This window comes from Leptonychotes weddellii, chromosome 1, assembly GCF_054177405.1.
Source record: "Leptonychotes weddellii isolate Sample4059 chromosome 1, ASM5417740v2, whole genome shotgun sequence".
Taxonomy (NCBI): Eukaryota; Metazoa; Chordata; class Mammalia; order Carnivora; family Phocidae; genus Leptonychotes; species Leptonychotes weddellii.
In genome coordinates this window covers 117,511,390-117,528,617 of record NC_138369.1, presented here as the reverse complement: position 1 = coordinate 117,528,617, position 17,228 = coordinate 117,511,390, and the positions used below count along the sequence as shown (strand labels likewise).

The window sequence follows — 17,228 nt, the reverse complement described above, 5'->3', positions numbered from 1 at the left end:
AAAAAGTCAGAATGTTAAAGGAGCTCCTAAATAAAGTTGATCTGACCACAAAAAACAGACTTAGAAAAAAAGAAAATGAATTTAGAATATAAATACTTGGGTAATTATCTTTGAACAATAAAATGCAGATTAATTTTCCAGTTTAGTCATATAAACTAGATCAGGATTTGGCAAGTGTTTTCTGTAAAGAGACAGAAGTAAATATTTCAATTTTTGGTTTTGTGAGCCAAGATATTAAAAGAGAGGAAACAGATTTTGAGAAAAATTTTTATTGACTAAGTAAAAAAATGTAATAATACTAATTGAACACAATTTTTTAAATAACATAAATCTACCAAAGAGAAGAATGGAAATCTTTTCTTTGGGGGCAGGAGGATAATATTTGGTTAATTGGGGTTTAAAGTTAATGCTCCCTATCATCAAAATCAATTGCAAATGTCTACCTCTTAATGATGATCTATAACGAGATTTTACATTTTAACACAATAGAAATATCTTTAATGAGATTTTATATTTTTGAATATGTTTTTTCAAACAGGTAGTATATTAAAGTGTCACTATTGTATAAGACTGCTGAATCACAGACCTGTACCTCTGAAACAAATAATACATTATATGTTAAAAAAAAGAAAAGAAGATAGTAGGAAGGGAAAAATGAAGGGAGGGAAGTCAGAGGGGGAGACGAATCATGAGAGACTATGGACTCTGAGAAACAAACTGAGGGTTTTAGAGGGGAGGGGGGTTGGGGGGATGGGTTAGCCTGGTGATGGGTATTAAAGAGGGCACGTTCTGCATGGAGCACTGGGTGTTATACGCAAACAATGAATCATGGAACACTACATCAAAAACTAATGATGTAATGTATGGTGATTAACATAATAAAATAAAATTAAAAAAAGTGTCACTGATTAATAAATACAATACCATCTAATTTGATAATAAAATAATAAATACTCCACTGTGCATTAAAAGTATGATATTAAAAGTCCATTTTTCTTTTGTTTGGACATGATGGATAAATACTGATAATAAAAATACAGTAAAATGTCATAGGGCAATATGGGTGGCACTCAAAACACTACTGATTTAGAATGGTGTCACTGTAAGCTGCAGTAAATCAAGCAGCAGTGAGAAATTATAAAAGTGCTTCATAAGGTCTCTGTCACAACCAGGCTATCGTGGTGTAAAATCTTTAACTGATGATATGTAAATGAACTAATGTGCCTGTGTTTCAATAGAACTTTACTTACAAATGTTTAAATGTGAATTTTGTAAGTTTCACATCACAAAATATTACTCTTCTTTAGATTCTTTCTCTTCCATTAAACAATGTAAAAATTATTTAGAGCTCATGGGCTATAAAAAACAGGCAATGGGCCATCTTTGACCCATGAGCCATAGTTTGCTGACCCTTGAACTCATGAGATAATTACATTCTTACCTTCTGGCAAGCTGCCTCAATTGTTCAGCACATTCGCTGTCTGATTTCTGGTTTATAAGTTCAAGGATATTCATGGTTCTGTGAAAATGTCCACATGATAAACTCACACTAACAGCTGTTTCATGTTTATCACCAGTTAGTACCCATACTTTGATACCAGCCATTCTCAATGCTTCGATAGTTTCTCGAACTCTATCTTGTAGCCTGAAAATAAAAGAAACAACATTAGCAGTAGAGAATACATCTTTGACCATTTTAAATATAAACCAGATAGTACATGTAAGGTAAATTCTGGACTCCCTGACTTAAAAATGTTATAGTATAGTGATATAACTGATTTTTTTCCCATTAGGGAAGAAACAGGAATAATCAAATTAGTGATCATCTAGTTAACATAACATCTATAACTTTATATTTTAAGAATTTATCTTCCAAGTTGATTTTTATAGAACCAAACTAAATATATGGTCTTCATCAACTCCTATTTTATTTAGAAAGTCTTAAATTTGAAATTAGAAGATTTTCCTCTTTTTTCATAAGAAAAATTTTCATATCAGTAGTTTAAAAATCAAATTATGGACAATAAAGGATGATGTAATTTCAGGTGAGTCTCAGAAATCTCATGAGGCCAAATGAAAGGTAAATGAAAACCTAAATTTTAAAAAATACAAACACTCTTAGAGACAGGTGGTGGGGAACAAAGACTAAATGGACCTCAGGGAATTCACAAACTAATGAGAAGAAAGTCTTTAAAGAAATAATTATAAGGTACTGCCACAAAAACAACATAGAACTATCTACAAAACATGAATACTTCACAAAGAAGAGAATTTTTAATCCTATTAGTGGTAAGGAAAGGTCTTATTGGAGTGGGGGTACTAACTGAGCTATACTTTGTAAAGACATGAACAAATGGATAAAGGAAAAATTATCCAGGCAGAAGGCACAGCCTTGCCAAAGAACAAAGGCACAAAATAGAATAGTTTTAACTAGGGCGCCTGGGTGGCTCAGTTGGTTAAGCGACTGCCTTCGGCTCAGGTCATGATCCTGGAGTCCCTGGATCGAGTCCCACGTTGGGCTCCCTACTCAGCAGGGAGTCTGCCTCTCTCTCTGACCCTCCCCCCTCTCATGCTCTCTGTCTCATTCTCTCTCTCAAATAAATAAATAAAATCTTAAAAAAAAAAAAAAAAGAATAGTTTTAACTATAGTTGTTCAGAGAACTACATACAGCTTGGTACTGCTGAAGCAGAAAGTGGAAGCAGGCAGTGGTGGGAAATGAGGCTGGAGAATTAAGCAGGTGTTTAAAGCCTTTGTATGGCACACAGAGGAGTATTCTAAAAATTCAAGCCTATAGGCAAAACTGTACATAGCAGAATTCTTTCATCTATTTAAGATATCCAGCTAGAGTAAAAATTGTATATACTGATTGGGAAAAATTAAGGCTTTAACTCTCTATTTTGATTTAAAATACATTATTATAGGATGTTAATAAATGGAATATATGTCATAAATTAGAAACACTTGGCTAAGAAAATTCTTACACGAGAAAAAGGATATTGCCTGTTTGATGCTTACCTGTCTTCCACTGCTGTAGCTCCAAGTAATATCAGGTCTTTCTCTATGAACTGGAAGACAGCTGCCAATTTCTCTTCCCGTTGTTGCAAGGCAGTCCTGGCTTCAAACAGACGTCTGTCTATTTCTTCATACTCTTTAGATGTCAACTGTTTATAGGCCATACACAGAGTTCTCAGCCCTTTCTAAAACAGAAAAATTAAAAACAAAAATTGAACAAAAATAACTAATGGGAAATCAAGAAGTCACTGAAATAAACGGAGGATGCCTTACCAAAAATCAATCACAAAATTTAAAAAGTACTATCATTTAGTAATAGGAAATAAATGAAGTGTCACAAAGCCCTCATGACCTGAGTTATGCGACGCATATTATCATAGCTCTTTTAATTTCTGATGCGTTCTTAAAAGTTGCTCAAAATAATTAAAGTTTTTAAATTGTAGCATATTAAAGCCTAGACAGGATCATAAAGATTATCTCACTGTGGTTTTAAAACTGTTTTACCTGGAAAGCCAGAAAGTTCTATAGGGGTAACTTCAGGACTGTCAAGAGAGAGACAGCCCCAGGTTCTACCCTTGTTTTAACACTTACAAATCCACTTTATATACTTTATAAGAAAATTTTTTAAGCAAAGGGGACCATAATTTCCTGAGAGTTTACGGTATGATGAATTTACAGTTCAAATAATGATGTAAAATAAATAATACTTTCTATAGTCACCAAATGATTTTAAACTGTATCATTATATAACTTCACTGGTGAAATGGAATTACACAACACTTAGCATTATATATTTGATTATCTGATTCTCCTGGGCATAGATTTTTCTTAGGTGCTACTATTTGAAAATTGGTGTCTACATCTAAGAGCTATACAAGTTCCTTCTCTTGCTGTACATTCTCCTCAGAAAAACCCAAAATAAATATATTTTTTAAATGTTTTATTTATTTATTTGACAGAGAGAGAGACAGCGAGAGGGAACACAAGCAGGGGGAGTGGGAGAGGGAGAAGCAGGCTTCCCGCTGAGCAGGGAGCCCGATGCGGGGCTCGATCCCAGGACCCTGGAATCATGACCTGAGCCGAAGGCAGATGCTTAACTGACTGAGCCACCCAGGCACCCCCCAAAATAAAAATTCTAATAACAGAACTTGGAAAGGGTACATTATAAAATACTACATGACACTATTCAGATTTCTAAATATTGATGTTCCTTGATTTACAAATGACCCATACCTATAAATAACTGCTTTTCTTAAACAATAGTTAAGGGACCATGAGAGTTATAAATATAGGAAACTAATTCATTTTACAACAAATATTTACTGAATGCCAACTATGTGCCAGTATTGTTCTGGATTAAAATGAGTGTAAGGTAGAACAATGTCTCTGTTCTCATGGATGTTACAGTGTGATAGATGAACTAGATCAGATGGGCAGAGATGAGTATAGAGCAATCATTTATAGAAATGCAGAAATGAGAGATCATGAGTTAAGACTAAGAGCTGCCTAAAAATTTTCCTCTTCACATGAATTGTAGCACTTTGTTTCGTAAGATTCTCCTACGTTCTTCTAGTAAGAGAGAACTAATTCACAAACCATAAAATTCACTCCTTTAAAGAGTACAATTCAGTGGTTTTTTATAAGCGTATTCACAGAGTTGTACTATTACTACTATCTAATTTCAGAACATTTCATCACCCCCAAAGGAATCCCATATCCATTAGCAGACACTTCCCTTTTACCCCTTCCTCTAGCCCCTGGTAACCACTAATGTGCTTTTTGTCCCTATAAATTCCATTATTCTGGATATTTCATATAAACAGAACATGTGACCTTTTGTGACTAGCTTCTTTCACTAGGCATAGGAACTTTTCAAGGTTCACCCAGGTTATAGCATATGAGTACTTCATTTCTTTTAATGGCCAAACAACATTCCATTATATGAATATGACACACTGCTTAATCCATGCATCCGCTGATGGACATTCAGATGTTTCCAACCTTTTGCCTATTTAGGAATGCTGCTAAGTTTTTGTGTGAACATATGTTTTCAGTTCTCTTGGGTATATATAACTAGCAGTGAACTCCTGGGTTATATAGTAACTATATTATTCTATGTTTTATGAGGAACTGTTAAACTATTTTCTAAAGTATTTGTACCATTTATAATCCCACCAGCAATGTATAAAGGTTCCATTATCTCTACATCCTTGGGATTCCCCTATATTCTTTAAGTAAACTCCTCTTTTTTTTTTTTTTTTTAAGATTTTATTTATTTATTTGACAGAGAGAGACACAGCGAGAGAGGGAACACAAGCAGGGGGAGTGGGAGAGGGAGAAGCAGGCTTCCCGCGGAGCAGGGAGCCCGACGCGGGGCTCGATCCCAGGACCCTGGGATCATGACCTGAGCTGAAGGCAGACGCTTAACGACTGAGCCACCCAGGCGCCCCTAAACTCCTCTTTTTAATATATTAATTTGAACGGTCTTCGCAGCCAAAAAAGCCCTAGCTGTAACAGTTTCAAAGAAAAGACTTGTATTTTAGCAGGTTAAAAGTCAATTTTTATTATTTTTATTTTTTTTATTTATTTTTTTAAAGATTTTATTTATTTATTTGACAGAGACAGAGATAGCGAGAGCAGGAGCACAAGCAAGTGGGAGTGGGAGAGGGAGAAGCAGGCTTCCCGCCGAGCAGGGAGCCTGATGTGGGACTTGATCCCAGGACCTTGGGATCATGACCCAAGCCGAAGGCAGCCGCTTAACCGACTGAGCCACCCAGGCGTCCCTAAAAGTCAATTTTTAACCAAAGAATGTAGAAGCCAACACATAATGTAACAGAACTGCAGAAATTCTATACTTTTTGATAAATTACTAATGCAAAAATGAAGCCTTAAATCTTTCATATGTATATCTTTTAGAGTTTTATATATCTTAGAAATTTACACTCACCAAAGCAAATTCATCTACGTGAATTCTGGTTTTTTCTATTTCTCCACCTACACATTTAGGAAGAATTGATGATTCAGCTCCTTTAGCAAATAAAAGCTTCTCACCTAAAAAGAAAAATCAGTTATCAAACTCTTAATATTAGATAAATAAAAATTCATAAAAATTTAGATAGGTTACCTGAAGGTGCCTGAACAATTACACTCATTCTCCTACGATCTGAATCAAATTCGAGAATATGAAGCAGTTTATACCTAAGGAAAAAATAAGACCAAAAGCTTACTTTTTTTTGAATAATATTAAGCGAATATTTGAAAAGAACCCCTATAAAAGTAAGAATTAGAACAAGAAATTAATCTCAACTACATTTTCAAGATGGGTTATGAATCATTAATAACACAAGATTGACATTTATTGAGTACTTACCAAATGCCATGTACTTTACATACCTTATGTCATTTAATACCCATGAGAACCAAAGAAGGTAGGTCTTATCTCATTTTATAGATGAGGACTATTAAACTCAGAAAGATTAAGTAATTTTCCTAAAGTCAAATAAGCTTGTGAGTGGCACAGCAAGGATTGGAATCCAGATCTGCCCAGCTTCACGTTTTTCTCACTAAAAAAGGTAATTGATTCTCAACCCTCTTTTCTGCCCAAACATACCTGAGAAATACAACACACTCACATTAGTAACAGAGGATCATCATAGCAGTGATTCTGAACCTGACACAGTGAACGTATGTACAGGTGGGGTAACAAATGCCTTTATAAGGAGTAGTAAAAGAGTATGTGTGGATAGGTCAGGTGTGGCTTGAAGTTTTCTGGATAGATTTATATAGTGATATACATACATAATGATGTGTACATCTCAAAAAAAAAAAACAGAGTGGGATGATGGTTCATAAGTTGATGAAATGAGCTAGACAGGCTTCTACATGAAAATAGCAAAGAATGGGCTCTATTTTAGTTTGGAAAAGCACAATTTGGAAAGGGACAGCTGGAGTTGAGATATGACTGGAATTGGTAAAACCATGAAAGGTATGAATAGAACAGGAATGGACTAATTTATCAAGCAATGTAAATATTGGAAAAAGGCAGCTGTTCCTTAATGTTTGAAAAATAAAATCATAGGAAATATGAAGAAGTTTTTCTTTATTTATTGAAAACTCATGAAACTCATTATCCCAGGGGTGTATAAAAATAAACATATGAGTAAATTCAAGAAACATTAAGCTAAAATACAAATGAAAGAGTCAGAGTAGGATATTGTTATTACTGTGATGAAGTACAACATAGTATTACATCATTCTAGAGCAGGGGTCAGTAAACTTTTTCTATAAAGGTCCAGGTAGTAAATATTTTAGGCTTTGCAGGCCATATATGGTCTCTGTTGCATTAAAAAAAAAACAGAAACAATCCCTCAACAATGTAATGAAGTTTGCAGGCTGTAGGTCAGATATGACTTATGGGCCATAGTTTACAGATTCCTGTTCTATATTAAATACATAGAAAACTACAGTATAGAAAAAAATTACCGTTCCAGTTTTCCAAGTGTTTTAACTTCCATAGTTTCTTCAGAATGGCCAATAAATACAATGCCAATTCTAGGGATTAAAAGATAAAGAAATATAAGATTTACGGATGATATTTCATGTTTCATAATATGTCATTATAACTTAGCATGAATAAAAACATTTAAAGTATACATTTAAGATGTATTTTAAAATATTTCTTTGAATATGGCATTGTTTTTAAGAACATGAAGAATCAGAGTAGGTTCAAAACAATACATACACAAGTATTTCTCACAAATTATATTCTTTATATTTCGTAGTAACCAGATTTTAAAAGATCTCTTCAAAATATGATTCAATGCAAGCTTGACAACAACATTAATAACACATATAAAATTCTCATTTACAATTTAGAGTGCACTTCTACCTTTATGTGTTTATGAATTTTGTCTGACAATTTAAAGTAATTTTCTAGTATATGCACATTTTCATTTAAAAGGTGTTTTTCTGAAGATTTGGAAATTAGATCAAACTACCTTGCAGCAGCTTCCACTAAAGCCTTTTCATCTGGTGAAGATGCATAGTATTCCAACTGGGAGGGTGCAAAGTTGGATTGCCAGGGACCATCACCAATGCCATCAGTCTGAACATTGCTAATCTGTACAGTGTGACAGAGACTGACTGCTTTAAAGAAGAGATCGTGTTCTTTAATCTGTAGAAAGATAATATTCTCAATAAAAATACCACTCCCAAGTAACATTTAGAAAACTGTAAGCAGAATCCGAAAAAAATGTCAATAAATACAGTTAATAATTTGGTTATCTTTGATCTACAACAGGAGTGCTACAATCCTGAACTGCCTGAATGCTAGCTGGTTGCTTCTGACTCCAAAGAGTAAAATTGCTTATAACCCTTCAACATAAGAGTATCTTTTTAGGAAACATAGCCAAATTGCAAGTAAAGATGAAAACTCTTTTGTGGAAAAAGTGAGATTTCAAAAAGTATTAGATACATTTAAATTCTATTTCTTAGCAAAGTCTTTTCTTCTTTACTTCAAGGCAGTAAGGGTTCTCCACTTAGTCTCATTTAAATACTCAGAGAACTAAGGCAGACACATATTAATTTGCAAGTAAAAATGGGTTGTGACTACAAATTCTCAGGGCTGAATCAAAGGATATACATTTCAAGTATATATTCCTTGCCCCACTGACACTTAAATTTTTTCTCCTACAATCCAGTAACTATCAAAGAGAATTATTTAAAATGAAATTCCAATTTATTAATTTAAAAGTTGCTTACCAGTTCACTTTCATTTTCAGGACTGGTTCTAAAAGAAGAACTGGTTGTAAGATGGGTTAAGTTGTTAAGATGGGATAAACTATTAAGGTAAGATAAGCTTCCTTCTGAAGAGTCTGGTGTTGGTCCTTCAGATACAAGTCTACCATTGATTTCTTGGTATTTTATGCCATTAATTGAACATTCCCGAAATTGCATCTCATTTTCTGTCAGTGTACCAGTTTTATCTGTAAACACATACTCCACCTAGAGATGGAAGATAAAAGAAAACAAACTTTTATGTTTATGGTCCTATGTTAAACAAAAAAACCTTGTCCTCCTCTGTCTCCTAAAGTCAAGCTTACCTATTAACATTAGTATACTGATGTTGAGATTTTTTTATAATCTAAGCACAAATAAATAAAGATGCACAGAAATAAAACAGGGTAACATAAAATATTTCAAATCTATATAAACTTTGAAGTTTGTGGCATTTTTAGGTGCATGTTCATGTGTACAGCTGACTGATAATGTGGGATTAATACTTTTTTCCATCTCCTGGATAAGGTGTTTTCAAGTAGTAGGACCAAGAATGATCTTTGAGCAAGGGTGGAAGGGATGCCTAATAACCTAGAAATGTGAAATGGTATGTGGTCCAGAAGTGGTCCAGAAGAAATGGTACAGAACTGGGATCAGGAACACAAAGTGATAGCAACACAAGAAGTCAGAGATGGAAAGTTGTCTAAAATATTAGATAGATGGAGGAAACTGAAACCAAGGGTAGAAAACAAACTCAGTGAAAAGGAAAGTGTTTAAATGAAAAAAAATATATTTTAAGATTTATTTATTTATTTGAGACAGAGAGAGAGCACAAGCAGGGAGGAGGGACAGAGGGAGAAGGAGAAGCAGGCTTCCCGCTGAGCAGGGAGCCTGATGCGGGACTCGATCCCAGGACCCTGAGATCATGACCTTAGTGGAAGACATGCTTAACCAACTGAGCCACCCAGGTGCCCCTAAATGAAAATATTTTTAAAAGTAGATAAGACAAATAATTTTACTACTCTTTTGAGACAAATTCTGGAAAATTAACCCTATAAGAAGGTAGGTCCAAAAAGAGAAGGATGAAATAGTCAAGTCTTGATACAACTAGGATTATGGTGAGGATTTGATTAATGCAATAGTGATCTGAGAAAGTTGTCATTTAAAAAGGGAGGTACACATCACAAGGAAAAACAACAACTATAGACCAATACCCCTTATGAAAATAAACACAAGCTAAATCTAGGAACATATAAAAAAGAGATACACCATGAATATGTGGTGTTTATCCCTGGAATTCAAGATAGGTTCAACATAAATCAGTCAATGAAACCTACCACAATAATACACTGGTACTTATTCTTTATTCCTTTATTAAAATGATCATCTTGACAGACGCAAGAAAAGCATTTAACAAAATCTAATACTCTTTCATGATAAAAACATTCAACAAATTAGGGATAGAAGTCTATTTCTTCAACCCGATAAAATATATCTACAAAACCCCATAATTAGCATCCTATTTAATGAAGAAAGACTGAATGCTTTCCCCTAAACTAAGTTCAGGAATAAAGTAAAGATGTCTCTTCTTGCCACTTTTATTCAACATTGTACTGAAGATTCTAGCCTGGGTAATCAGGCAAGAAAACAGAAATAAGAGGTATTCAGATTAGAAAAGAGGTAAAACCATTTGTAGACAACACGACCTTATATATAGAAATTCCTAAGGAATCCACTAAAAAACTACTAGAACTAATAAATGAGTTCAGCAAGACTGCAGAATAAAAAGCTCAACATACAAAAAGGGAGGCAGAGTTAAAGCTGGAAAAAATTGTTAGGACCAAGAAAAAAAGTGAGAAAATATACCTTAAAGTTCATTTTGTTGCAAATAGTAAAGATAACTACAACACCTGAGATGTAGGAATTCTGCTATGTAAAGTAATAATAAAAGCCAATAATTGTACAGCAATCACTATATTGCCAGCACTGCTAAGTGTTCTAACTCATTTGATCCTCCCAACAACTCCATGAGGTAGGTACTATTATTATGTATATTTTAGAGAAAAAGAAACAAAGGAAGAGTTAGGTTAAATAACTTACCCACAGAGCTAGCAAATGGTGAAATTAGAAATAAAAGATGAATTATTTTATCTTTCCTATGTGGTATTAAAGACTGTCCACTACTTACAGCAAATGTTGAATTATAAAGATGGATACAGAGAGACGTCACTTACCTATACAAGTTAATAAAAAACTTCTAGATCAGGAAGAATAATAAGAATAAGGTATAAAAAAATTATGATATAAAATATCAGCAGTCAGAGAGAAATAATATTTCAAAGATGATTAGAATAGACACAGACCTATCAGTCATGGAGGACTCTTTAGAATTTAGAGGATAGAGATAAATAAAAGAAATTAACTTTGATATTTAAAAATATACAGGGGCACCTGGGTGGCTCAGTGGGTTAAGCGTCTGCCTTCGGCTCAGGTCATGATCTCAGGATCCTGGGATTGAGCCCCACATCAGGCTCCCTGTTTAGCAGGAAGCCTACTTCTCCCTCTCCCTCTGCCTTTTTTTGCTCCCCCCCCAAATAAATAAAATCTTAAAAAAAATAAAAATATATATAAAATCAAGTTTTAACTTTTAACTTTAGGGCTTATAGAGAGGGCACTATACACCATCATAAGAGCAGTTTCTGCTACAGTATGGAAATGAAAGGGCACAGAATATGACAAAGTAGCTTTCATTGGTATAAAAATAGATAAAAGAATAGAGGCAATAAACATATTATGAAATACTTGCAGGCTTAAAAGTAAAAAGAGAGACTTAGATGAATTATAAATTTAAAAAAGTTATCATTTAAAGTTTCTTATAGAGAGAGCAAGTAGGAGTATATGCACAAACAGTGTGAGGTTCCAGAAAAACAATATTCTAACATGAAGAAAAGAGGAAGAGGGGAAAACTGGGATAGAAAAGGTCAAAGGAAAGAAAAAATGGGAAAAAAAAAACCGTGTTCAAAGAAGCAGTAAAAACAGGCTATGTTTTTAGACCTTGAATAGGTGATACATAATTAAAGAAATGTGACATGAATTAATATTTAGCAGAAATTACTAAAGTCTCTTAAATGCTAAAAATAAATGGATCAACTTCTGGTTAAAAATGGTAGGTTGAGCAAATACAATTATCTCTGTTCCTCTTGAGACTTTACTAAAATAAGAGTAAAGAAAAAAAAAAAGAACAAAAATAATGGTAGATGAGAACATGAAAAGGGAGATATGACAAGTTTGGAAGATGGAAAGGAGATGAATGAGTGGTAAGTGACTTAACAAAACTTAGAATATGAAACCTTAGCAATGGGAGAAACCCTTTCCCAAAAACTCGCAGGAAGTAGATGTACCAGCTACTACTGAATGTGAAAGTATAGGATGAGGCTGAAAATGAAGGTACCAGGAACAGTCTGAAACCTGAAATCCACTCATAACTTGCAAACCTGAGACTGCCCTTCATCTATCTGAGTAACAGTTGGAAGGTTTATTCTCTAAGAAGGGGACTGAACCAAAGGGAATCTGAGCCCCATGGAAAGCTGAAAACAGGTCTGAGACAGCTGAAAACAGAAGTGTTGACAGTATGCTAAAAACAGGGAGACTTCTACTGGATGGCTCTAACAATCACAAGCAGCAGAGATACTAACTGTAGTCATTTTCTCTGGGGAAACTGAGGAAAGACCGGTACTGACACTAGGAATATGTCAAAAAAACAGCTGGATGGCGAGGCTTTCCTAGGGAAAATTTTTAAGCTTGTAAGGAAAGCCAAAGATTAGCATTCATTTGAGGATTACTCCTTAAAAGAAAGGTAGAGTCTAAAACAAATTACAGTCAGTTCTGCTATAACACTGTCTTGAAAATATGAATCTATAACAATGTAACTCATATATGAGGGAACAATTTGAGCATAATGTGGGCTTTGCATTTGGTTATGCACCATTTCCTCTGTGAGAAACACCAGCAAACTGCACACAAGGAACACATGAAATGTACACATCTCAAACAGCTACCAGCCACCTCAAGTCACCACAGGTGTTAGAAGCCATAGCCATCCACTTCTATTTTCAGATAACCTTCCTTTCAATAGTTCACAATGACACACAGGTTGCAACACTTCTCTGATGGTCACTTCCACAATTAACCTTCTGGTCTTTTTCAAGACAAAATGCCACATGTATTATAGTATTTATGTATTTTTTTTTTTAAGATTTATTTATTTGAGAGAGGGTGAGCGCACGCAGGTGCGCACGTGAATGGGGAGGGTGGGGCAGAGAGAGGGAAAGAGAGAATCCTCAAGCAGACTCACCACCAGTGTGGAGCCCCATGTGGGGCCTGATCCCAGGACTCTGAGATCATTACCTGAGCAGAAATCAAGAGTCGGACAACCAACTGACTGAGCCACCCAGGTACCCCAGTATTTACGTAATTCTTAACAATTTATTTTAAATGTGTTACAAAATTTTTGTTGCACTCCTAATCCCATTAGCCCTGTGGTTTTTACTAAGTAATTTTACATAGAACAGTAATTTTTAGGATTGCTTTTTCACATTATAGCAGAACTGACTGTATTGAAAAAGGAACTAGGAGCAAACAGAAAACTTTAAATAACCATCATTAATATCCTCAGAGAACTAAAAGAATAGATCATACTCAAGAAAAGGAATAAGATATAATTAAAAGAAGACTCTTCAGATATAATGGAATATTAGAAACTAAAAATATGGGGTGCCTGGGTGGCTCAGTTGGTTAAGCGGCTGCCTTCAGCTCAGGTCATGATCCTGGAGTCCCGGGATCGAGCCCCACATTGGGCTCCCTGCTCAGCTTCTCCCTCTGACCCTCCCCCCTCTTGTGCTCTCTCTCTCCCTCTCACTTTCTCTCTCTCAAGTAAATGAATAAAATCTTAAAAAAAAAAAAGAAATTAAAAATATTACAACAGAGGGCGCCTGGGTGGCTCAGTTGGTTATGCGACTGCCTTCGGCTCAGGTCATGATCCTGGAGTTCCTGGATCGAGTCCCGCATCGGGCTCCCTGCTCGGCAGGGAGCCTGCTTCTCCCTCTGACCCTCCCCCCTCTCATGTGCTCTCTGTCTCTCTCATTCTCTCTGTCTCAGATAAATAAATAAAATCTTAAAAAAAAAAAAAATTACAACAGAAATAAAAAAAAACAAAAGTTAGGTAGAAAGATAAAGTTGACAAATTCTCCCAGAATTATAAAAACAAACAAGTAAATGAAAATTGAAAGTCAAAGAAAGAATTAGAGAATCAAGATAAATGATCTGAGATATCCAAATACTAACTTAAAAAAAAAAGACATGTTATCAAAGAAATAATATAAGAAAAATCCCTGGAATCGAAGTACACATATTTTTAGACTGAAATCGCTCACAGAGCTCATTGTCCAATGAAAGAAAAAAAAACTCACACCAAGGTATATCATCATGAAATTTCAGAATTATCACATAAAGAAAAGATCTTAAACACTTCCAGAGATAAAATAATAGATCGCACATAAAGAACTGGGAATCAGAATGGCACTGGATTTCTCAACAGCAACACTGGAAGCTAGAAAAAAAATGGAGAAATGCTCTTAAAATTTGAAGGAAAACAATTTCCAACCTGGGATGCATTATACAGCTAAATTATTAATCAAGTACAAAAAAGGAATAAAGAAAAAAAAAGGGAATAAAGATATTTTCAGCCATGCAAAGCCTCAAAATATTTTCCTCTCATGCATCCTTTTCCAGGAAGTTATTAGATGTGTTCTACCAAAATGAGAGAATAAGCCCTAGGTGGGCTGACACAGGATCCAGGAGATCCAAAACAGGGGAGAGGCAAAGGAATTTCTAGGGTGATAGTAAAGGGAAGTCCTTGGGTGACAGCTGAGAAGCAGGCCCAGACATAAGTCCATACTGAAGAAGACAAAAGTCTCCAAAAAAGCTGCCACCAAAAGAAGAGAGAGAAAAGGAAAGGAAATCCTAAATTACCTCATGTGTTTCAATATGTAGAGAGATGTTTCATATATTCATCAGAAACTTGTTTGTGCAATTAAGCATGAAAAAACAGAGCAATTAATTCTAGGGAAAATAATATATAAAAAAGAAAATGTAATTACAGTATCATAGGGCACACTTAAAGAACTTGAAATTAATGAGCAATACTAAAAGAGTCAAAATAATGTCAATAAATATTTATTAAATCTCTAATTGTGATATAAAAATATTAGGGGGTTATGGGGAGGCAAAGTGAGTATATATCTGGGTATGTATATATAAAACAGTAGCATAAGATTGTATCTTTATATCCCATAATAAATGTCTAAAATTTAAAAATCAAGAAAGAATACTATATAGTGCTAACTAATGGAAGAAACGATTTCAGGTTTAAAAATGGGAAACAAGGGTGCCTGGGTGGCTCAGTCGGTTAAGCATCTGCCTTCGGCTCAGGTCACGATCTCAGGGTTCTGGGATCGAGCCCCATATCTGGTTCCTTCTCAGCGAGGAGCCTGCTTCTCCTCTCCCTCTCCCCTTCCCCCCTGCTCGCTCTCTCTCTCTAATAAATAAATAAGATCTTTAAAAAATAATAAAAATGGGAAACAAGAGTTAGGTGTGGAGGGAAGTAGGGCTATTTTTTGGTATAAGCCTCATAACATTTTTCTTTGTACATAATATTAGTCTTTGTACATGGACTGTTTCAAGAAAAATAACAAATTAGAAAAACACAATAAAAAGATCCTTTTACCTGTCCAAGCTCTTCATTCAGATCAGAAGTATTGACTTGAGCTTTCTGACCTGATTCTTCATGATAGAGATCAAGATCCCAGCCAATAAAAAATGACCCAAGAAATTTCTGCATTTCGACTGTCACATATAATGAAATTGGAATGATGAAATTGTAGAGTACCAAAAAAGCAAGGAAGTCTGAAATGAATCTCAGAATCTAGGGAGAAAAATGATTGTTTGATAAGAGAAAACATATGAGAATTTCCTTAGTAATACTGAAGAACATTAGCAGAAAGTTTCATGTCTAAACAGATCATCAACTATATTCTGAAGCAGAAGTCTCATGAATTGAAATTCATTTTTTGAATTGTTTCTTTAATACATTTCTTTTGTTCGTTTTATTGTTCATTAGAATCTTGAACAAAGTAAAAGAAGAAAAGGTTAAATTTGAACTAGTTACTTTTCAGAAGCTACCAAAAAGCCTGGTGTGACTGAAACAACCTTAAGCAAAAAAAAAAAAAAAAAAATTATAATTGTAACCCCTGCAGTATACTTACCATTCCATTTCCACCCTTCGAAATCACAGGTAACTAAAAATTTACTGCAACTTAAAAAAACTATTTTAAGAACTGCTAGACCAGAACTGCTGGCAATGAAAACACTTACAGATTATATAGTAACAGCTTACTTCAATAGCATAGCAGTATCACATTTTAACGTGTATTCTGTGAAAGGTAAAATACCTAATTATGAATGATATGGAAAATATGTTCTGCGATCTGCTTTGTGGTTTCTTGAGATCCACATCTGTCTTCCAATACTTGTATTTTAATCTAATGTGAAATCTGGGGAATAATTATTTACCAAAATTGCAGGTTAAATTTTCCTGGTAGTCCATTTATTCAGTTTAAAACTTAATATGACATATTTTGTGTTATTACTTCATACCATCAATAGACTGACAGACTCCTTGAATTATTCTGACAGAACTGAAAATCAACTTACTTTTTTCATTCACTTTATAACACACAGTAAATGGAATAAAAAACTGAATTTGTAGTTTTGAAGGGGAATGCCATTATAGAGGATTTAAATTTTTGTGATCTCTTGTAACTATTCAAGTCATGCCATAGGGAATACAATTGCTTATGCCCTAAAATGCAAAAAGCATACCAGGATAAACATGCTGGCCACTCTTCACTTACAGTGTCTTTTTGTCACCTTTCAGTAGTAATGGTTTTAGGAGATTATAGTGGTCACTCCTATCAAAAGTCACTATCGAATCAGTAACTGCCAAAGAATAAAGTTTCCTTTCCAGCAGAGTCAAGAACACCATAAAATACCTTACTACTATTTCTTTGATGTTCTGTTTTTTGGTTATACCAAGGTTCATCCCATTTTTCTTCAGCTTGCCATGTATACTTCAAGATAGTACTGATGATGGCTTCAGAAATAAGGATTATTAGATAAATTATCAAAAATGTATTCATTGACCTGAAATGAGGGAAAAAAAAGAATATAAAACATGTCAATTTTGTGTTACTATATTCATCTGCCTGGAAATTTTATACGGGTATTAAGTAAGAAATAAAAATATATAAGATGTCATGGTAGCTACTTAAAGGAAACAGTCTTATCCAAATGGCCAACAGACACATGAAAAAGTGCTCAACAT

The 17,228-nt window shown here is 34.4% G+C and overlaps 1 protein-coding gene and 1 long non-coding RNA gene across 3 annotated transcripts in view; both read right to left on the bottom strand.

The window, feature by feature from the left end:
- Window positions 1-17,228, bottom strand: part of LOC115944840 (uncharacterized) — a 325,497-nt gene that overhangs the window by 204,572 nt on the left and 103,697 nt on the right. The gene's annotated exons all lie outside the window — the stretch shown is intronic.
- ATP11B (ATPase phospholipid transporting 11B (putative)) overlaps window positions 1-17,228 on the bottom strand; it is a 117,260-nt gene that overhangs the window by 45,218 nt on the left and 54,814 nt on the right. For both annotated transcript variants that reach the window (XM_031041144.2, XM_006745182.3), the window contains exons 11-19: window positions 16,897-17,047; window positions 15,573-15,770; window positions 8,774-9,016; window positions 8,011-8,186; window positions 7,496-7,564; window positions 6,138-6,211; window positions 5,961-6,064; window positions 3,017-3,198; window positions 1,442-1,645 (exon numbers count right to left, since the gene is read on the bottom strand). In XM_031041144.2, coding sequence (XP_030897004.1) covers window positions 1,442-1,645; window positions 3,017-3,198; window positions 5,961-6,064; window positions 6,138-6,211; window positions 7,496-7,564; window positions 8,011-8,186; window positions 8,774-9,016; window positions 15,573-15,770; window positions 16,897-17,047 — 1,401 coding nt within the window. The remainder of the gene's footprint in view (window positions 1-1,441; window positions 1,646-3,016; window positions 3,199-5,960; window positions 6,065-6,137; window positions 6,212-7,495; window positions 7,565-8,010; window positions 8,187-8,773; window positions 9,017-15,572; window positions 15,771-16,896; window positions 17,048-17,228) is intronic.